Here is a 24,168-nt window from a genome sequence, read left to right as displayed (position 1 = left end):
GGGGCTGGTGCACTGATGTGACCCAGAGGGATGGTACAGGGAGGGAGGAGGGAGGGGAGTTCAGGATGGGGAACATGTGTATACCTGTGGTGGATACATGTTAATGCATGGCAAAACCAATACAATATTGTAAAGTAATTAACCTCCAATTAAAATAAATAAGTTTATATTAAAAATAAATAAATAATTTTTTTTTAAAGAGAAGGAAAAAAATGGAACTTACACCCTTCATTGAAAACACATACAAGCTAATAAACAAAACATTTTATCTACTTCTTCAAATACTACTCCTTTCTCAAGAAATTATTTTTTCCCAAGGTTTTCCTCAGGGCAGCTTTGACATCCTTGTTCCTCAAACTATATATCAGTGGATTTAGCATGGGCACCACAATGGTATAGAACAGGGAGGACACTTTCCCTTGGTCAAGGGGCAAAACAGAAGGTGGTTTGAGATACACAAAAGCCCCAGAACCAAAGAAAAGGAAAACCACTATTATGTGGGAGCTGCATGTACTGAAAGCTTTGGACCTGCCCTCAGTGGAGTGAATGCGGAGAATGCTGGAGAGGATTACAGCATAAGAGATGGAGATGGTGACAGTGACCATTCCAATAACAATGGTCACAACTATGAAGACCACCAGTTCGTGCACATAAGAGCTGTTGCAAGCCAGCTCAAGGAGAGGAGGGATGTCACACACGAAATGATTGATGAGGTTGTCAGCACAGAAGATCAGACTTGCTATGCTTCCTGTGTGGGCCATGGCCCCTGAAAACCCCATCACATACACACCCAACAAAAGCAGTAAACAGACCTTAGGAGACATGGTGACTGTGTACACCAGTGGCTTACAGATGGCAACATAGCGGTCATATGCCATCGCTGACAGGACAAAGGACTCAGAGATGACAAAGAAGCAGAAGAAAAACAGTTGAGTCAAACACCCCGCATGCAAGATGGTGTTCTTCTTTGAGACGAAACTCATCAGCATTTGGGGAGTGATAGTAGTGGAGTAACAGAAGTCTATCAAGGAGAGGTTGAAGAGGAAGAAGTACATGGGGGTGTGCAGGCACGAGTTCAACCCAATCAGCGTTATCAAGCCCAGGTTCCCCACTACGGTGACCACATAGAAACCTAGAAACAGGAGGAAGAGGGGGATGTGCAGTCCTGGCTGGTCTGTTAAGCCTGCGAAGATGAATTCTGTCACCGAAGAGTTCTCAGCTCCCATTCTCCCCTGGAGATAAACTGGTCAATGGGGAAAAGAAAAGAGAACCATTTTGAGAGAAACACCACTACCACCCTCCCAGTACCCACCTCCCATTCTTGAGAATGGAATCCACCAAGACATTTGAGATTTCGTGTGGGAGGAAGGTTTCTACTGTTTGCTATGGATCTACTTTAATAGCTAAGTGACTTGAACTTCCAGAGAACAATAAAGAGGTTAGACTTTGCCTCCAGAGTGACTGCTGGCACTTCTAGAAGAAGGAGACATATATTCATATTCCAGTTCATTCAAAAATAAGAGATGTCTTTTAGGTCTTCAAGTTAGTCCATTTTCTGTACCCTGTCTCTCCTACTTCTGTTTGACACTGGGGACTTTCCCTTGACTAGCAGAAGATACTGTGACTTCTCAGAGCTACCATCTCTGGGTCAGTGTTGACAAATAAAGAAGGAGATCTCATATTTTTCCAGGATCTCCTGTCTCTACTGGCTTTAGGGTTAATGATAATTGTTTCAAGCTAGCACTTATTTAAGTGGCTACTATGTGGGGCTTTGTACTAAGAGCTATGTGACAATACTATTATTCACATTTTGCAGATGAGAAGGCTAAGTTAAGTAACTCACCCAAAACTCAGCCCTAAAACTACTGAGTAGCTGCCAGAAGGTGAACTTGGGCAGTCTGACTCACAGTTTGCACCGGTAACCACCGTGTTATATGACTGACCAGGGCCAAGCACGTACTCACCTTCCTTTAGTTTAGAGCTGTAATGCCATATTCCACTGTTTCTTGTCCACAATTGTCCTGGGAAAGAAAATGACCATAGTGAATTGAAGATGGCTGCTTTGAGCTCAGAACTCTCTCCTCCCTATCTGGTCCTAAGAATCAGAATCTCTGATTTATCCTGTATCTCATTCTGCTTTGAAGAGCATGTTTCCGATCATTGGTTTGCTCAAAACCCCTCCAGCTACAAGGAAGGAGGCCATGCCTTTTCCTGACTAGTGGATAACAGGAGAATAGGGAGTTTTATTAGGGTTGTGGATCTCAGTGACTTGATTATTCAGAGACTCCCTCAAGACCATTTCCTAAGAGATTACTTTCCCAGGGATAGAAATGTTTGTTTATACCCTTGATATTACTCGCTTTGGTTTTTAGAGACAGTTCCTTTCAACAAACAGTTATCTGGTATAATTAAGAAAAAAATCATTGAGAAAAATGACTGTTATTACCATTTCTTGAATATCCATTACTGTGCCTAACAAAGACCCTTTATAGTTTCTGGCTGCCAAGATTGAAAACATTATGCACATATATTCTATTTCTCATAATAATGATATTCTTTATTAAGGTAAGTTGCTCACAGAGACAATGTGTTTCAGAGCCCACGTGCCTGGATCTGTCTAAATTTAGGCCCCTATATATAATCACTAGATTAAACTTCCTCTTGTTGAGGGTCACTGGAATCCTTAAAGCAGGGTCCCTGCCTTCTGAAATCTGGCAATTTTGGGGAAAGTAACAAATAAATATGAAATGACTTTAATAAAAACAAAAAGTGAGTATGTCAAGAAACAATTAACACTAAGGGCTATCTGTTATAATTTACAATAAGATACATTTCCCAGGTGGCTCAGACAGTAAAGAGTCCATCTGTAATGCAGGAAAACCAGGTTCAGTCGTTCAATCCCTGCGTTAAGAAAATCTCCTGGAGAAGGAAATGGAAACCCACTCCAATATTCCCACCTGGTAAATCCCATGGACAGAGGAGCCTCATGGGCTACAGTCCCTACGATTGCAGAGTCAGACAAAACTGTGCAACTAACACTTTCGCTTTTCAATTTCATTTAATAGTGTATTCATATTTCATTCATTCTAGGAATAACTGCACTGTCCAGCAAACAAGAAAGAAGATTTCTGTGATTCTCTGCCCTTATCTTCTCATAGGCTGTAAGTCTAGTGGTAGCAAAGGTCTCTGTCAAGTACTTCATCTCAGCATCTGTCAGAAGCAACTTTTCTCTCAATTAAAATTCCCTTTGGCTGTCCCTACCTTCCACCCACTTTTAATCAAGTGCTTCTCTCTATTGACTTTCTAGCTTCTCAAATTCTCAGGATGAATCCTCATAGATCAGATTCCTAATCCAGGGATACATCCAAATTTGTTCTTCCTCTTCGGTTGGCTTTTGTCTAGTGTGTCTTCTACTTCTCAACATAAACTTCTGCCTTGTCAAAAATTATCATTAAAGTCTCAATGCACTAGCATTGATGTTTTACTGAATGATGTCAGATGATGCGTGACTGTAGATGAGATTTTCAAAGTTGAGGTGCTTGTGGAAGAAACTATATATGGAAATTGATATAGTCACTATGAAGGACATTATGGTGATTCCTTAAACTAGGAATAAAACTATCCTATGACCCAGTAGTCCCACTACTTGGCATATTCCCTGTGAAGACCATAATTCAAAATACACAGTGGAAACAATGACAAACTTTATTTTTGAGGACTCCAAAATCACTGCAGATGGTGACTGCAGCCATAAACTTAAAAGACACTTACTTGCTCCTTGGAAGAAAAGTTATGACCAACCTAGACAACATATTAAAAGACAGAGATGTTACTTTGCCAACAAAGGTCTGTCTAGTCAAAGCTATGGTTTTTCCAGTAGTCATGTATGGATGTGACAGGTGGACTATAAAGAAAACTGAGTGCTGAAGAATTTATGCTTTTGAATTGTGATGTTGGAGAAGACTCTTGAGAGTACCCTGGACTGCAAAGAGATCCAACCAGTCCATTGTAAAGGAGATCAGTCCTGGGTGTTCATTGGAAGGACTGATGTTGAAGCTGAAACTCCAACACTTTGGCCCCCTGATGCAAAGAACTGACTCATTGGAAAAGACACGGATGCTAACAAAGATTGAAGATGGGAGAAGGGGACGACAGAGGATGAAATGGTTGGATGGCATCACTGACTCAATGGACATGAGTTTGAGTAAACTCCAGGAGTTGGGATGGACAGGGAGGCCTAGTGTGCTGCAGTCCATGGGGTCGCAAAAAGTTGGACACAACTGAGTGACTGAACTGAACTGAACTGAACCCCAGTGTTCATTACTGCACTATTTACAATAGAGAGGACATGGAAGCAACCTAGATGTCCATCAGCAGAGGAATGGATAAAGAAGAGGTGTTACATATATACAATGGAATATTGTTGTTGCTGAGTTGCCAAGTCATGTCACCTCTTTGTGACCCCCATGGACTGCAACACACCTGCAGTCTCCCCTGTCCTTTACTATCTCCAGAAGTTTGCTCATACCCATGTTCATTGAGTCAGTGATGTCATCCAACCATCTCATCCTCTGCTGCTCCCTTCTCCTCCTGCCCTCAATATTTTTCAGCAATAATGTGTTTTTCAATGAGTTGATTCTTCACATAAGATGGCCAAAGTATTAGAGCTTCAGCTTCAACACCAGTCCTTCCAATGAATATTCAGGGCTGATTTCCTTTACGATTGACTGGTTTGATCTCCTTGCAGTCCAAGGGACTCTCAAGAGTCTTCTCCAACACCACAATTCAGAAGCATCAATCCTTCACCTCTCAGTCTCCTTTATGGTCCAGCTCTGACACCTATACACGACTACTGGAAAAACCATAGCTTTGGCTAGACGGACCTTTGTTGGGAAAGTAATGTCTCTGCTTTTTAATATACTGTCTATGTTTGTCATAGTTTTTCTTCTGAGGAGCAAGTGTCTTTTAATTTCAAGGCTGCAGTCACCATCTCAGTGATTTTTGGAGCTCAAGGAAATGAAGTCTGTCACTGTTTCCATTGTTTCTCCATCTACTTGCCATGAAGTGATGGGACCGGATGCCTATTAGTCAGCTATAAAAGAAACAAAATTGTGTCAGTTGTAGTGATGTGGATGAACCTAGAGTCTGTCAAACAGAGTGAAGTAAGCCAAAAAGAGAAAATATATATACTATATTAATGCATATGTATATATGGAATCTAGAAAATGGTACTGATGAACCTATTTGTAGGGCAAGAATAGACCCAGATGTAGAGTGTGGACTTATTGAACAGTGAGGGAAGGAGAGGGTGGGATGAACTGAGAGAGTGGGACTGACATGTGTACACTACTATGTGTAACAGACAGCTAATGGGAGGCTCCTGCAGAGCACAAGGGGCTCAGCTCAGTGCTCTGTGATGACCTAGAGGGGTTGATGGGGGATGTGGGAGGGAGCCCATTGGGAGGGGATATATGTATACATATGGCTGATTCATGTTGTTGTATAGCAGAAATTAACAGCATTGTAAAGCAATTATCCTTCAATTTAAAATTCAAGAAAAGAAACTTACCACAGAAATAATGAAAGAATTTGGTTATGGAGCTTCCTCAGGGCTCATCTTTGTTACAAGTAATGCCTCAAAGGTCTTCAAAACAAATTTTTATCTTAAGTTTTACATTTCAGGAACAAATGTACTATCTTAAAAGGAAAATCTGCCTGTACAATACTGTAAAATCTGCAATTTCCCAAGGATGAAAGATAAATCAAGATTATGCGGTGAACTGACATAAGAAGGGGATTAATTAGGGAAAAAACTAACATCATCTCAAGTCCAAAGTGTGTGGCTTAATATGCTGGAGCAGGGAAATGATTCTTAACACAAAAAAACATCTCCATGAACAAGAAAAAGTGTTTCTAAAAACAGAAGTATTAGACAAATAGAAAACAAAGATGGAAGGGATTAAATGCAATTTATAGACCTTTACTGAAAATGAAAGCCACACTTTTTCTCTAAAATGTGTTTCAGAACTTTACAAAGCCTTTTCCCAACAACTTTATTCTGGTGGCTAGCTCACATCTAGAAGGGATGTGTTGCTGTGGAAGGAGCCAAATCTAATTGTACTGACTGTACTGCCTTGAACTAATCCTGACTGTACTGCCTTGAACAAGATGCTAAGTTCTCTTTTCTGGTGTTCCCCTCTCTACAGCATAGCAACAATTAAAACTGACTTGTCTGTGTCACAATATCATTCATGAATTGCATCAGATGTTTTAAACCAAGTGGATATTCTGATGTCCTGTTGACTTGATACCATTGACAACTTCATTTTCAAGACACCTTAACTTTCCACCTTTCCTTCAACTTCTGGCCACTTATTTTCATTCTCCTTCAAGGTTCCTTATTCACCTGTCCATAAATGTTAATAACAACGGATGCTCAACTTCTTTCCTCTTGTCCTACTCACTTTTTCTGAGCCATCTCATCCACTTGCTCACACTGAATGAATTGAAAGTCCAATCTATATTTCTAGGTGGGATTTTACACCTATAACACCAGCAACCCACTGCACATCTCCACCTGAATGCCCCATAGACACTTACGATTCAACACACTGAAAACTTATTATTTTCCCTCTAAAGTGGCTCCTGCCGCATTACCCTGATCAGAATATGGCACCATTTTTCTGCTTGCTTCCTCCTCTCCATCATAATTAAATCATGTCCATTATGTCTTTTAAATGACTTATGCCAGTTGCCTGAAAATCAGTTACTGAAAATAATTTACCAACTGGACAGTTTGCTGAAAGCTAATACTGAATAGCCAGTTTGTAAAATGGCCAATTTAGTAAGTGTAGTTTTACTTTCAGGTTTTTTTTTTTATGCAGTATGTATTCATTTCATAAAATTAAGAACTATAGGTAAAGTGAAAGCTTAAATTACTGTAAGCTGTTATCTTTTTTAAGCAGCTTAAAAGAAGAAAACAAGCTTTTTTTATATTTAAACACATATTTACTATTCCCAGCAATCTTCATTCCTTTCTGTAGACTCAAGTATCCATCTGGTGTCATTTTCCTTTAACATTTCTTATAGGGAAGACGTGAATTCTCTGGCAATGAATTCTCTAAGCTCTTACTTTTCTGAAGGACAATAAAATTTACTTCACTTTAATTTTGAAGAATATTTTCTCTGTGTATAGTTCTTGATAGACAGGTTTTTATTTCAGCATTTTAAACTTATTGTTTCACTGTCCTTTGGTGTGTATTCTTTATGACAAGAAGTCAACAACAATCTTCACTTTTGGTCCTCTATGAAATTTGTCTTTATAATCTAGTTGGTATAACATTTTTTTAAAAAAACACTGATTCTAAGCAATTTGATCATGGTATAACTTGATGCAGTTTTCTTTGTTTATTCAGCTTGAGGTTCATTGAGCCTATCCTGTGGGTTTATAGTTTTCTTCAAAGTTGGAAATTTTCAGCCATCTTTGATTCTAATATTTTCTCTAACCTATGCCACTCTTTGGTTCCAGTTAAACTGCATTAGACCACTTGATATTGTACCACAAGGCACTGAGTCTGTTTATTTTTGAATCCTCTCTCTCTCTCTCCATTTCAGCACTTTCTCCTGCCAAGTATTCAAGTTTTTAAATTGTTTCTTCAATAGTGTCTACTGATCTGTTAAGGTCATCTACCAAATTTTCTTTTCATATAAAGCATTTTCGGTTCTACGTGTTTCATTTGGTTTTCTTTTGTAGTTTCCTTTTTTTTCACTCTGCTATATTATTATTTTCCTTAACACCCTTGAGTGTGTGTATAAGGCCTTTTTAAAATCCTTGTTGACTAATTCCAATATTTGTATAATTTCTGGTATGTTTCTACTGGCTGACTTTTGCCCTGGTTGATTTGCAATTTTTTTCTTTTTTTGTTTTTTTGTTTTTTTGTGGGTTTTTTTGGGTTTTTTTTCTTTTGCTTTTTGTGCTATCTACTGGTTTTTATTGGATTTGAAACATTATGACTATAACATTGTTGAGCTTCTAAATTATCTTGCTCTCCTTTAAAATTTTTAATGGCTTATTTTATGGCCATTAAGTATATAAGCTTAATCTTTTTGAAGTTTCTTTCTAAGACTTGTTAAAGCAGGTCTACTTTAGAGTTAGACAAATTTAGTACTACTCCTTGGAGAAGGCAATGGCACCCCACTCCAGTACTCTTGCCTGGAAAATCCCATGGATGGAGGAGCCTGGTGGGCTACAGTCCATGGGGTCGCTACGAGTCGGACACGACTGAGCGACTTCACTTTCCCTTTTCACTTTCATGCATTGGAGAAGGAAATGGCAACCCACTCCAGTGTTCTTGCCTGGAGAATTCCAGGGTAATGGGGGACCCTGGAGTACTGCCATCTATGGGGTTGCACAGAGTCAGACACGACTGAAGTGACTTAGCAGCAGCAGCAGCAGTACTACTCCTAAAATATTACTTTTCATGGGCCTGTACTTAATCTTCCTTCAGGTTTCAGTAAGCTGAATGGTGCGAGTTCAGACATCTCCAGGCTTTCTGTGAGTTCTGGGAATCGTTCAGCTTCCAAATCAACAGTAGTTATTATTAAGTTGGCTTCATGCAACTTCACCATATATATACACAGTTCAGTATTAGCCAAAGAAAAAAGAGGACTGTATTCATGTTTCTGGAGCTCTTTCTCTACTTAGCTCATGTCCTCTTCCTCATAAATTTGAAGTGAGAAGAAGGCTGAGCGCCAAAGAATTGATGCTTTTGAACTGTGGTGTTAGAGAAGACTCTTGAGAGTCCCTGGGACTGCAAGGAGATCCAACCAGTCCATTTTGAAGATCAGCCCTGGGATTTCTTTGGAAGGAATGATGCTAAAGCTGAAACTCCAGTACTTTGACCACCTCACGTGAAGAGTTGACTCATTGGAAAAGACTCTGACCCTGAGAGGGATTGGGGGCAGGAAGAGAAGGGGACGACAGAGGATGAGATGGCTGGATGGCATCACTGACTCGATGGACGTGAATCTGAGTGGACTCCGGGAGTTGGTGATGGACAGGGAGGCCTGGCATGCTGCAATTCATGGGGTCGCAAAGAGTCGGACACGACTAAGTGACTGAACTGAACTGAACTGAACTGAAGCCCCCTGTGTTCTGATCTCTTGATTCTACAACTAGTAGTAATTTTGTGCTTTGCTTGGGCAACCCCTCTAGTGGCAGGGTGTGATTAGACCACCAAAATGAAAGCTTGGGCAGTTATAAGACTTACCTGATTTGTTTTCCTTCAATCACAGATACCAGTCCAGAGATGCCTGTTGTCAGACATCTAAAGAATTATCATATCTACTTTTCCAGTCTGGTTTTACAGTAGGAAGTTGAGTCTGATATGAGTTACTCACTCATGGCTGCATTAAGACTTCATTTAATTTTGACTGGATTTTAGTGACTACTAAATATTGGAGACAAAAAGAAAAATAAGTGCATGAGAAGATATGGCTGCAACAGAGTAAGCACTTGGTGTTATGAATACTTAAATAATATCTTTTTCTTTTTTACTTTATTTTACTGTACAATACTGTATTGGTTTTGCCATACATTGACATGAATCCACCACGGGTGTACATGCGTTCCCAAACATGAACCCCCTCCCACCTCCCTCTCCATAACATCTCTCATCGGACATAGACTGGCGATTCGATTCTTATATGATAGTATACATGTTTCAATGCCATTCTCCCAAATCATCCCACCCTCTCCCTCTCCCTCAGTCCAAAAGTCCGCTATACACAGCTGTGTCTTTTTTGCTGTCTTGCATACAGGGTCATCATTGCCATCTTTCTAAATTCCATATATATGTGTTAGTATACTGGATTGGTGTTTTTCTTTCTGGCTTACTTCACTCTGTATAATCGGCTCCAGTTTCATCCATCTCATCAGAACTGATTCAAATGTATTCTTTTTAATGGCTGAGTAATACTCCATTGTGTATATGTACCACAGCTTTCTTATCCATTCATCTGCTGATGGACTTCTAGGTTGTTTCCATGTACTGGCTATTATAAACAGTGCTGCAATGAACATTGGGGTACATGTGTCTCTTTCTATTCTGGTTTCCTCCATGTGTATGTCCAGCAGTGGGATTGCTGGGTCATAAGGTAGTTCTATTTGCAATTTTTTAAGGAATCTCCACACTGTTCTCCATAGTGGCTGTACTAGTTTGCATTCCCACCAACAGTGTAGCAGGGTTCCCTTTTCTCCACACCCTCTCCAGCATTTATTGCTTGCAGATTTTAGGATCGCAGCCATTCTGACTGGTGTGAAGTGGTACCTCATTGTGGTTTTGATTTGCATTTCTCTAATAATGAGTGTTGTTGAGCATCTTTTCATGTGTTTGTTAGCCATCCATATGTCTTCTTTGGAGAAATGTCTATTTAGTTCTTTGGCCCATTTTTTGATTGGGTCATTTATTTTTCTGGAATTGAGCTGCATAAGTTGCTTGTATATTTTTGAGATTAGTTGTTTGTCAGTTGCTTCATTTGCTATTATTTTCTTCCATTCAGAAGGCTGTCTTTTCACCTTGCTTATATTTTCCTTTGCTGTGCAGAAGCTTTTAATTTTAATTAGATCCCATTTGTTTATTTTTGCTTTTATTTCCAGAATTCTGAGAGGTGGATCATAGAGGATCCTGCTGTGATTTATGTCAGAGGGTGTTTTGCCTATGTTCTCCTCTAGGAGTTTTATAGTTTCTGGTCTTACATTTAGATCTTTAATCCATTTTGAGTTTATTTTTATGTGCGGTGTTAGAAAGTGATCTAGTTTCATTCTTTTACAAGTGGTTGACCAGTTTTCCCAGCACCACTTGTTAAAGAGATCGTCTTTACTCCACTGTATATTCTTGCCTCCTTTGTCAAAGATAAGGTGTCCATAGGTGTGTGGATTTATCTCTGGGCTTTCTATTTTGTTCCATTGATCTATATTTCTGTCTTTGTGCCAGTACCATACTGTCTTGATGACTGTGGCTTTGTAGTAGAGCCTGAAGTCAGGCAAGTTGATTCCTCCAGTTCCATTCTTCTTTCTCAAGATTGCTTTGGCAATTCGAGGTATTTTGTATTTCCATACAAATCTTGAAATCATTTGTTCTAGTTCTGTGAAAAATATCGCTGGTAGCTTGATAGGGATAATAATATCTTTTAATGTAGTAATTTAATTCCTGAATGTATTTTTCCTGTGTGTATACATAATAATATATGTGTGTATACAAAAATAAACTCAAAAATAATTAAAGATGTAAATGTAAGACCAGAAACTATAAAACTCCTAGAGGAGAACATAGGCAAAACACCTCTCTGACACAAATCACAGCAAGATCCTCTATGACCCACCTCCCAGAGTAATGGAAATAAAAGAAAAAATAAACAAATGGAATCTAATTAAGCTTAAAAGCTTTTGCACAATGAAGGAAACTGTAAGCAAGGTGAAAAGACAGCCTTCAGAATGGGAGAAAATAATAGCAAACGAAGCAACTGACAAAGAATTAATCTCAAAAATATACAAGCAGCTCATGCAGCTCAATACCAGAAAAATAAACGACCCAATCAAAAAATGGGCCAAAGAACTAAATAGACATTTCTCCAAAGAAGACATACAGAAGGCTAACAAACACATGAAAAGATGCTCAACATCTCTCATTATCAGAGAAATGCAAATCAAAACTACAAATCAAATCAAAATGCAAATCAAAAGCAGTCAGAATGGCTGCTATCAAAAAGTCTACAAACAATAAATGCTGGCGAGAGTGTGGAGAAAAGGGAATCTCTTACGCTGTTGGTGGGAATGCAAACTTGTACAGCCACTATGAAGTAACGTGTGGAGATTCCTTTAAAAACTGCCATACGACCCAGAAATCCCACTGCTGGGCATACACACCAATGAAACCAGAATTGAAAGAGACATGTGTACCCCAGTGTTCATCAGAACACTGTTTACAATAGCTAGGATGTGGAAGCAGCCTAGCCATCCACCGGCAGGTGAATGGATAAGAAAGCTGTGGTACTCAGCTATTAAAAAGAATGCATTTGAGTCAGTTCTAATGAGGTGGATGCAACTGGAGCCTATTATACAGAGTGAATTAAGTCAGAAAGAAAAACACCAATACAGTACATTAACAGATATATATGGAATTTAGAAAGATGGTAACGACAACCTATATGTGAGACAACAAAAGAGACAAAGATATAAAGAACAGACTTTGGGACTCTGTGGGAGAAGACGAGGGTGGGATGACTCGAGAAAATAGCATTGAAACATGTATATTACCATATGTGAAATAGATAACCAGTCCAAGTTCGACGCATGAAACAGGACACTCAAAGCCAGTGTACTGGGACAATCCAGAGGGATGGGATGGGGAGGGAGGTGAACGGGGTTTCTGAATGGGGGGACACATGTACACCCGTGGCTGATTCATGTCAGTGTATGGCAAAAACTGCTACAATATTGCAAAGTAATTAGCCTCCAATTAAAACAAATAAACTAATTTAAAATGTAAACCAAAAAAAAAAGAAATTATATGTGGAAACTTACAGTGGTAATAATGAAAAATAATTTGATTGTACCGCTCCCTCAGGACTCATCCTTGTTATAAATATACCCTCAAAGCTCTTCAAAACGAATTTTTATCTTAAGAATTATATTTCAGGAATGTATGTACTATTTCATAAAGGAAATATCCCTGTGCAAAACTATAAAATTTATAATTTCCCAAGGATGAAAGATAAATCAAGATTATGACGTGGACTGAAATTTTCCACTGTGGAAACAGTGGCTGACTTTATTTTCCTGGGCTCCAAAATCAGTGCAGATGGTAACTGCAGCCATGAAATCAAAAGACACTAACTCCTTGGAAGAAAAGTTATGACCAACCTAGATAGCATATTCAAAAGCAGAGACATTACTTTGCCAACAAAGGTCCATCTAGTCAAAGCTATGGTTTTTCCAATAGACATGTATGGATATGAGAGTTGGACTATAAAGAAAGCTGAGCACCAAAGAATTTATGCTTTCGAACTGTGGTGTTGAAGACTCTTGAGAGTCCCCTGGACTGCAAGGAGATCAATCCAGTCCATCCTAAAGGAAATCAGTTCTGAATATACATTGGAAGGACTGATGCTGAAGGTGAAACTCCAATACATTGGCCACCCGACATGAAGAATTGACTCATTGGAAAAGACCCTGATGCTGGGAAAGATTGAAGATGGAAGGAGAAGGGGACAACAGTGGATGAGATGGTTGGATGGCATTACCGACTCAATGGACATGAGTTTGAGTAAACTCTGGGATTTGGTGATGGACAGGGAGTCCTGGCATGCTGCAGTCCATGGGGTCTCAAAGAGTCGGATATGACTGATTGACTGAACTGATGACAAGAAGAAATGTTTTTAAAAACAAAAGTATTAGACAGAAAACAAAGATTGAAGAGATTCTTTGCAATTTATAGACCTTCACTGGAAACAAAAGTCACACACTTTCTCTATGAAATGTTTTAGAATTTTATGAAGACTTTTCCCAGTGACTTTATTCTGGTGGCTAGTTCACATCAAGAAGCAGTGTGTTACTGTGGAAGGAGCCAGATCTAAATATTATAAAGTAATTAACCTCCAGTTAAAATAAATAAATTTATATTTAAAAAATAATAATAAAGATCTGTTCTGGATTTTACTGCTTTGAACAAGATGCCAAGTACTCTTTGCATGGTATTCCCCCATCTACAGAATTACAGCAATTAAACCTGATTTGTCTGGGTCACATTGTTGTTGAATTAAATCAGGTTTTCTCAAACTCAGCAGGTATTTTTCAGTCCTCTTTTACTTGATACTGTTGACAGCTTCTCTTTCAGAACAAAACTTTCTGGTTTTCCTCCAACTTCTGGCCCCTTATTTTCATTCTCCTTCATGAGTCCTTATTCACTTGCCCATAAACATTGATGACAGCAGATCCTCGACTTTTTTTTCTTGTCCTATTTAGTAATACTTTCTCTGAGCCATCTCATGCACTTGCTCACACTGAATGAATTGAAAGTAAAATCTACATTTCTAGGTGAGATTTACACCTCTAATACCAGCAACCCACTGCACACCTGCACCTGAATGTCCCACAGATACCTATGACTCAATACACTGAAAACTTATTTTCCCTCTAAAGTGGCTCTTGCCCCTTATCCTAATCAGGATATGGCACCATTTTCCGGCTTGCTCCCTCCTTTCTATCAGTAATTAAATTATGTTGATTATGTCTTTTAAAATAATTTATGCCAGTTGCCTGAAAATCAATTATGAAAGACTAATTTACCAACAGGTCACTTTGCTGAAATCTAGTTCACTGAATAGCCAATTTGTAAAATGGCCAATCTACTATGTTTAACTTTACTTTCAGGCTTTTTATGCAGTATGTGTTCATTTCAAAGTTAGGAATTATTGGTAAACTGAAAATTAAAATTACTGTAAACTGTCATCATTTTTAAACAGTTTCAAAGGGGAAAACAAGAATTTTTTTATATTTAAACACGTATTTAATATTCCCAGCAATCTTCATTCCTTTGTGAATATCCAAGTATCCATCTGGTGTCATTTTTCTTTAGTTTCAGAAGCTGGCTTCAATATTTCTTATAGGGCAGACATGCTTGCAATGAATTCTCTAAGCTCTTATTTCTCTGGAGGAAAAAAATTATTTCACTTTAATTTTGAAGCCTATCTTCTTTGGATATAGTTCTGGATAGAAACAGATTTTTTTCAACATTTTAAACAGTGTCTCATTATTCCTTGGTTTATATTTTTATCACAAGAAGTCAACAGTGATCTTCATTTTTGGTCCTCTATGAAATTTACCTTATCATCTGGTTAGTTTAGCATTTTTTACAAATTGATTCTAAGTAATCTGATTATGGTAATACTTGACATGGGTTTCTTTGTGTTTATTGAGCTTGAAGTTCATTGAGCTTATCCTGTGATTTTATTTTTTTTTCTTCGAATTTGGAAATTCTCAGCCATCATTAATTCTAACTTTCTGTCTGACATATCCCACTGTTCCTTCTTTGGGTTCAGTTAAGCTACATTAGACCACCTGATATTGTACCACAAGACACTGAGGCTCTGTTTTTTTAATCCTTTCTCTCTTTCTCTCTCTCTCTCTCTCTCATTCTCTCTCTCTATCTCTTACTAGATATTCAAGTTTTCTGCTTATTTTCCCATAATATCTATTCTTCTGGTAAGTTCACCTTGTAAATTTTCATTTTAGATAAAGCATTTTCATTCTACTGTTCCATTTGGGTTTTTTTTTATATTCTCCTTTTTTTCACTCTATTATATTCTTTTTTTTCTCAGTTCATATAATCTATTGCAGTTAGCCAGTCTAGGTTCAATGCAGGATACAGGATGCTTGGAACTGGTGCACTGGGATGACCCAGAGAGTTGGTATGGGGAGGGAGATAGGAGGGGGGTTCAGAATTGGGAACTCATGTATACCCATGGCGGATTCATGTTGATGTATGGCAAAACCAATACAGTATTGTAAAGTAAAATAAAGTAAAATTTAAAAAATAAAATAAAATAAAGTAAGGAATGGTAAAATATATATATATATAAATAAAAATTTTAAAAATCGAAAAAAATTCACCAACACACCAATAGTACAAAACTAAACAGCATTATAAGTTATTCCCCCCTTCGGAAAATAAAACATACTATGATTGTCAAAGCTAGATGTCAGTCTAAGTTTTAGAACAAAGGAAGAATGTGAAACTAATAAAAGGAAAAAGCAATCACTTAACAATGACCACAAAAAGAAAATCCAAAAGAAAGTCCGTTTTCTCACAGACATTGATTGTCTTCTCTAAATTAGTAAAAATTATCTTAACATAAACTGTACTTTAAAAAAACTAGAAACTCTTCAAGTAACTAAAGATAACCCTCCAAGGCCATTTTCACAGCTTTTTTTGTTTGTTTGCTTTAAATGCCATTACAGCCAAATTAACACACATTTGACCATAGTTTTCTTAATACCTATGAGCATATATATAATGCCTTTTTAAAGTTCCTTTTAATATATATATATAACATAATATATATAATACCTTTTAAAGTCGACTAATTTCAACATTTTTATAATTACTGGAATGTTGCTTTAGTCCTGGTTGTGAGTTACATTCTTTGACTTTTTGGAATCTCTACTGATTTTTATTGGATTCTGAACATTATGACTATAACATTGTTGAGTTTCTGGATTATCTTCTTCTCATTTAAAATTCTTAAGGATTTTTTATGGCAATTAAGGCAAGCATATAAGCTTAATCTTTTTGAAATTTGTTTCTAAGCTTTGTTAAAGCAGGTCTAATTTAGAGTTGGGCAAATTTAGTACTACTCCTAAACTATTACCTTTCGTCAGCCTGTACTGAATGTCCTGAACATTCCTTGAGATTTCACTAAGGTGGATGGTGCAGGTTCAGACATCTCCAGGCCTTGTGTGAGTTCTGGCAATTGTTCCAAACCAGCTTCCAAACCACCAGCAGTTATAATTAATTTAGCTTCATGGAACATCACCCTGTACATACACAGCTTAGTACTTCGCTGAAGGAAAAGGGGGACTGTATTTGTGTTTCTGGAGCTCTTTCTCTACCTAACTCAGGTCTTCTTCCCTATCAGTTTGAAGTGACTAAGCTTCCTTGTTCTGATCTCTGATTCTACAACTAGTAACAATTTTGTGCTTTGCTTGGGCAACACCTCTGGTGCCAGGGTCCGACTAGACTGCAAATGAAAGCTTGGGCAATTATAAGACTTACCTGGTTTGTTTTCCTTCCATCACAGATACCAGTCCAGAGATGCCTGTTGTCACATGTCTAAAGAGTAATTACATATACTTTTCCAGTTTACAGTTTAGAGTAGGAAGGTGAGTCTGGTATGAATTTTTCAGTCAGTTCAGTTCGGTCACTCAGTCACAACTAAGAAAACATTCAGAAGTCTTTATCAATTTAGTTTTGACTGCATTTTCAGTTCAGTTCAGTTCAGTCACTCAGTCGTGTCCAACTCTTTGTGACTCCACGGACTGCAGCATGCCAGGCCTCCCTGTCCATCACCAACTCCCGGAGTTTACTCAAACTCATGTCCATTGAGTCGGTGATGCCATCCAGCCATCTCACCCTCTGTCATCCCCTTCTCCTCCCACCTTAGCAACAGGGTCTTTTAATTCTTTTATGTTTTTTTTTTTACTTTACAATATTGTATTGGTTTTGCCACACATCAACATGAATCCACCACGGGTATACACGTGTGCTCAATCCTGAACCCCCCTCCCTCCTCCCTCCCCGTACCATCCCTCTTGGTCATCCCAGTGCACCAGCCCCAAGCATCCTGTACCCAGCATCAAACCTGGACTAGCGATTCATTTCTTATATGATATTATACATGTTTCAATGCCGTTCTCCCAAATCATCCCACCCTCTCCCTCTCCCACAGACTCCAAAAGACTGTTCTATACATCTGTGTCTCTTTTGCTGTCTCGCATACAGGGTTATTGTTACCATCTTTCTAAATTCCATATATATGCATTAATATACTGAATTGGTGTTTTTTCTTTCTGGCTTACTTCACTCTGTATAATCAGCTCCAGTTTCATCCACCTCATTAGAACTGACTCAAATGTATTCTTTTTAATGGCTGAGTAATACTCCATTGTGTATATGTACCACAGCTTTCTTATCCATTCATCTGCTTTGGACATCTAGGTTGCTTCCATGTCCTGGCTATTATAAACAGTGCTGCAATGAACATTGGGGTACATGGCTCTCTTTCAGTTCTGGTTTCCTCAGTGTGTATGCCCAGTAGTGGGATTGCTGGGTCATAAGGCAGTTTTATTTCCAGTTTTTTAAGGAATCTCCACACTGTTCTCCACAGTGGCTGTTCTAGCTTGCCACCAACAGTATAAGAGGGTTCCTTTTCTCCACACCCTCTCCAGCATTTATTGCTTGAAGACTTTTGGATCACATCCATTCTGACTGGTGTGAAATGGTACCTCATTGTGGTTTTGGTTTGCATTTCTCTGATAATGAGTGATGTTGAGCATCTTTTCATGTGTTTGTTAGCCATCTGTATGTCTTCTTTGGAGAAATGTCTATTTAGTTCTTTGGCCCATTTTTTGATTGGGTCATTTATTTTTCTGGAATTGAGCTGCAGGAGTTGGTTGTATATTTTTGAGATTAGTTGTGTATGTATATTGCTTTTATGCTCAGTAGCTAAGTCACGTCCAACTCTTTGGGACCCCATAAACTATAGCCAGAATACTGGAGTGAGTTGCTATTTCATTTTTCGGGTGATTTTCCTGACCCAGGAATCAAATCCACAGGCGGATTCTTTACCAATGAGCCACCAGGGAAGTCAAAAATTGCTTACAGAAAAGCTCATCAGGTGATATTGAGAATAGCAGCAGAAACTGGGAGGAGTTTAACTCACTCCAACAGCAGGTGAATTTAAGAATGCTAAAATAATGTCTGAAGGGGGTGCATCGTTCTGTGGATCTAGAATCGCAAATCTAATGACGTAGAACTCTTCTACAGAACAAACACCCATGTTGCTAAGAAAGAGACATCTTAAGAGAAACCTATTTGGGAAAGGAGGAACAATTTAAGATCAAAAAGAAAAGAAGGAGAATTCAAGAGAAATTTTTAACATCAAAGCTAGACAAAAATGATCTGATATACACAGAAAAGAACAGAAACCCAGAAATATAATGAAAGCAAGGGAACAAAACAAATACTAAAATTTAGAGTTTATAAAAATTCTCATTATGTTAACAAATAATAAAGGACGGAAACTTGTTCTGAAAAGGAACACACCATGTCAAAGAATACTGACTCAGAATGAAAAACTGCCAATCGCACTCTAGCAAAATTATTGGGCATTAAGGAAAATGAAAAGATCTTTTGAGTACCCAGACATGGAGAGTGTTAAGTCTTTATTTACCTTTAAATATAAGAAGGGTGGTCAACAGGGGTTGGGCATGGGGGAAATGGGGAGATGTTGGTCAAGGGTACAAATTTCCAATGCTCAAGAAAGAGTATTGGAAATAAATTTATATTTAAAAAAAAGATTTTATGTGTGTGTATATTGCTTTTATGTAACAGAACACAATAAGAACTCAATAAGTCTGTGGAATATAATGTACAATATGATGCCTATAGTTAACACTACTGTATTGAACACCTAAAATTTGCTGAGAGTATATTTCAAGTGTTCTTGGCTCACACATAAAGGTAACTATGTGAGATAAGGGATATGTTTATTATTTTGATTTCAGCAATCATTTCACAATATGTATGTATGTCAAATCACATACTATACTTACAAAAATCACGTGCAACTGAGATGTATATAATTTTTTGTCAGTCATATTGCAGTAAAGCTAAAAAATATAAAATAAAAACAAAAGTAATCAAGGTTAATTACTAAAGATTAAAGAAAATTCATTCTATTTCAATGAAAAAAACAGTTAACCTAAAATTAAACAGGCTTTTTTTTTTAAGTAAGCTTAGGGAATTTGTTTTTGGAGAAATGCCAAATATAAAAGATATAAAATAAAGCATTTTTATAATAAAGACTATAAATACAGTTCATTGTACATGTAGGTGAAAAACTAATGGTGCATACCAAACCAGGATGGCAGTGACTAACGACAATGGCAATGATATTGGTAAAAGTATGATGATATTCATGGTAATAACTGAAGTGGTCACGGTGAGGATAATGATAATGAAGCTAAAAATGTCCTGCTTCTGGGATTAGGTACCAGACTTACCAGACAGGATAACTCTCCCAGAAAAATTAACACACCTGGGAGTTAACACAGCTTTCATAGAGCAAATGGAAACACACACTAATTGTTCATTGAGGACCCAGTCTCTGGAGCAGGCATTCCAGGAAAGTGTCTACCTAAACATAAAAATACCCAGTGCCCCAGTCTCTATGACCCATTTCTATGACTGGTTAGTCCCTTTAACTGAAAATAGATGTAAATCTTTAGCTTTCTAGTTTCTGATATTTATTTCTTGAGCACTGGAAAGCCGAGTACCTCCTAAGACTTCCAGGTAACAATGTTCCAGTTTTCCTCAACACAGATATTCAGTTAGGGTTTTAAGGCAGTTGTGTAAGATGAGAACAAGGTATCTTCCATGAATTCCCGTTTTGACTACAGACATTTTATACACACTATTTACAATCATATGTCTCCCTTCTCAGAGCTTTTCCCCTCACTTGGAAAGGAAATATATTTGCTTTTATAATTCTGATTGCTTTCATTAGCTTCAGTTCTTTGCTTCTGGTGAGCTGATAAAACTACTAGAAAGATTTTTAGTAACTAACAAGAAATTTAGGGGTCATTTATAAATTAGCTAGAAGATTACAGGAAAATATCACTATTGCTCATGATTTTGTATTCAATAGAAAAGGTGTTTACATTAAAAGACAGGAAATAAAATCTCTACTTCATAACAATATTCTGTTTTCTGGAACTTTAATTCCTAGTAATGAGATGTTTGTGAATTTTCTGTTCCTCATCATTTTAGGAGACTCTGATTTGAGGGAAGAAGATACATAAGATATGTTCCAAATCTGCTGTAATTATCTAGATGAAAATTGCTTATATCTTTTTCAAAAAATTGAAATACAATTCAAAATTATGTTCAGTTCAGTACTATTATTGAAAATTTAAATACCTCACTGCCAATAATTTAAGGTAGAAAATTAAAATAAATAAATTTAAACTAAAATTTTAAAAAAGTTTATTATAATGCAGATTTCCTTATCTTCAGTATCAAAAGAACAGAAGTGATATTACAAGTCAGTCAGTGTCTTTTAATGCTACAGAACAAAGCAGGTTACAAACCAACATGTATAGTATGCTCACTTTGACTAAAAAATAAAAACCTGTATATTAATGCACACATTTATAAATACATATATGCATAGAAGAAGATCTAGTAGAACATACATAGAAATTTTGGATTCTCAGTTGATAGAATATGACAATTTGATTTTTGTCTGTGTGTTTACTTGTCTACAATACAGATATATTGCTTTTGTACTCTTAAAAAAAGTTTCTGGAGATACAGCAATGAGATCTTTCATTGGCCTTAATGTATGACATTGTTTACCTAAAATATAAAAATAAAGTTTCACAAAGAGACAAGTTATAGCCAGACAGCACAGTATGGTAAAGGCAAAACAGACTCATGGTTACAACTCCTGGGTTCTGGGTTCAGTTCTATTTTTCATAGCCATATGACATTGGGTGAATTTGAGTATCAGTTTCCTAGAACAGGAGTTTGCTAATGATTCAGAAAGGATCAGATAGTAAATACTTTAGGCTCTGCAATCCGTAAGATCTCTGTTGCTTAACTTCTACCATTCTATCAGGAAAGCAGTTTTGTGAGCTTTGTGTGCATGCTCAGTCACATCACACTCTTCGCCACCGTATGGGCTACAGCCCACCAGACTCCTCTGTCCATGGGACTCTCCAGGCAAGAATGGGTTGCTATGCTCTCCTCCAGGGCATCTTCCCAACCCAGAAATCGAACCTGCATCACCTGTGTCTCCTAAATTCCAAGGGGATTCTTTACCATCTGGGCCATCAGGGAAGCCCCCTGTGACTTTTAAGGATGGCTTAAAATCTCAGCCCTTCAACCTGAACTAACATAGTGCTGTAGGTCAATGATATATTAATAAAAATAAATAAATAAGTCAGAGAAAAGCAGTTTGATTCTAATCTTGTCTCTTTGCTATCTAATACCTCAATTCTTAAAATTTATATTTTATCAAATGAGTAAAAGAAAATCTCAGCACTTAATTTTCAAATAGCTGATGATTTTCTAGATATCACTCTATAAATTATTTATAGTTTGTTTTGGTATGGATAAATGGTGTATGTGATTTCAGCTTTACAAAGGTATGACGGTTTTAGTGCCCAGAATAGGTTTTATCATGAATAGGCTTTTCCACATGTAACTAAGATTGCATGTTTTGCTGTTCCTGTGTGGAGAGTTCCAAAAATGTCAGTTTGTGGGTATTTTCTCTGTCATTGCTAATCTTTCTACTAGTTCTTTTAATTAATTAGAAGAGTATTGCAGTCTCTAATGGTGGACCTGTATATTCTTTCTTTCTGTCAGTTTGGTTCATGTGTTTTGAAACACTGTTGATAAGTGAACTCATTTAGGAGTCTCATGTCACCTTAATCAACTGACTTCTTTATCATTTTGAAATGTTCCTCCTTATTTCTAGTAACATCTCCTGCTTTGAGATCTACTTTGCTCGCTGCTGATATAGTCTAGCTTTCTTTGCCTTGATATTTACATGGTATCTTTTTTCTGTACTTATAATTTTAGCTATTAATGTCTTTATATTCAAAGTAGATTTCTTGGAAAACCATACAATTGGGTAATGGCATTTATCCACTGTGACAATCTCTGCATTTTCCTTAGAGTATTTAAACTATTTGTATCTAAATCAGTCATCAAAACGTTTGTTAAATCTGCCATCTTGCAACTGTCCTTTATTCCACTTTTTCTTTTTCCTTCCCTTCTTTTAGACTGACAGTTTTGATGATTATATTTTATCTCCTATTATGTTTTATCTCCTACTATTAGCTTTTTAGCCATAGGCTTTTTATTATTTACTTGTCCTACATTTTATAATATTCATTCTTTCTAGATCTGTTCACCTGGAATGTGGCGTGGAATCACTGGTACAATCATTGGGCTTATGATATATTTCTCCCTCCTCTCAGGAATCAGTTTGGTACTGCCTGTTGTCAGATGTCAGGAAATGATTGTTCATTGTGCCTTGTCTGGTTTTCTGGTTGTTTATGGTATAAATACAATTCCAGTATGAGTTCACCCTTCACGGGTGGAAGTAAGAAGCCCACTCACTAATTTTTAAGTACTTTAAATATGTTGTGAAATTTTCAGATTAAAAAAATGTGTATCTTTTTCACTCACATCCTCATCCATAAATTGAAATAACAAAAGCTAAGATATGGAATAGTTTTAAATGGTTATTTCATCCAATGACCAATCATGTTTAGAATTTGGGAAACTTTAACTGGAGTCAGAGAGGTGATCTTCCAGGGGCTTACATTTACCACTGACAATTTCTCAATAGAATTTACCAAATTACTTCCAGAAGTCAGTTTACCAGAAGAAAAATACTCTATGCTCTAATAAATTATGTTTCCTTCAGTTTTTTCTCCTTGGGTAAAAAGGAAAATTGAAGAAAAGCCATCACACGGAGATATGATATCCAGGAACTGCTTCTCAAGACCAACTTTAAACTGCCATTTTGACTTAGATGCACCAAAATTCCTTCCAAGGAGCCTCTCAATGGCCATGGCTAAAAATCTTCTCTGCGTTGATCACAGGTTGACTCTAAAAACAGAAAAACCATGAGTAGTCATTTTGAAATCAACACAAGGAATAGAAAAATGATGAAGCAACAAGAGAGACTGGTTATTCTAGAGGATACATTTGGTGTGAGGAAAGAAAGTGGCCGTGGACACTAAGGACAGCAGGGTTTAGCAAAAAAGAAGATGAGGGAAAATGTCCATGTACCACTCAAATAACTTTGCCCTTGATCTGGGAGGTGCACTGTATTCTATTTCTACTTCCATCTACTCCTAAGCATGATCCAATTTTTCCTGAGTCTTTTGATGCAATGGAGAGCAATCTCAACCTCTTCCTTGGGAGCTTTATGTTACTCAGGATAAACTGCTTTCAGTGCCACAGTTTCAAGCTACAAAACCATCTGATTGCAATAAACAAAAAGTGAAAGAAAAAATCTTTAGTACCTTCAGGTGAATTTTGCCACCTGCCCATAAACAGAGCCCTCAGTGTCTAGCAAATGCCAGTTGGTCAGGATGACTGTAACTCAGAACCTGACATATTATTTTTTAGATCTCACCAGGTGACTTTTACGTGTAACCAAAACTAAAAATAAGTATCCCAGGACCTCAGGTTCAATAAAAAATTAGGACAAACTCCAGATACCTAATGAAATTTTATATTTGTATAACAATTGAGTATTTGGAAAATATTTCATACACATTATTCCATTACATTTTTTAATTTTGGAAATTGA

General features: G+C 37.3%; 1 protein-coding gene across 1 annotated transcript; it reads right to left on the bottom strand.

Annotated features, from left to right (window-relative positions):
- Positions 1-284: 284 nt before the first annotated feature.
- On the bottom strand, positions 285-1,226 carry LOC138084130 (olfactory receptor 8B12-like). The gene has a single exon (XM_068978249.1). The coding sequence runs from the start codon at positions 1,224-1,226 to the stop codon at positions 285-287; it is 942 nt and encodes a 313-aa protein (XP_068834350.1).
- Positions 1,227-24,168: the final 22,942 nt, after the last annotated feature.

The sequence above is a fragment of the Capricornis sumatraensis genome, chromosome 8, assembly GCF_032405125.1.
Source record: "Capricornis sumatraensis isolate serow.1 chromosome 8, serow.2, whole genome shotgun sequence".
Classification (NCBI taxonomy): domain Eukaryota; kingdom Metazoa; phylum Chordata; class Mammalia; order Artiodactyla; family Bovidae; genus Capricornis; species Capricornis sumatraensis.
The sequence above is the reverse complement of the archived record's forward strand: the minus strand, read 5'-3'. Positions and strand labels throughout refer to the sequence as shown.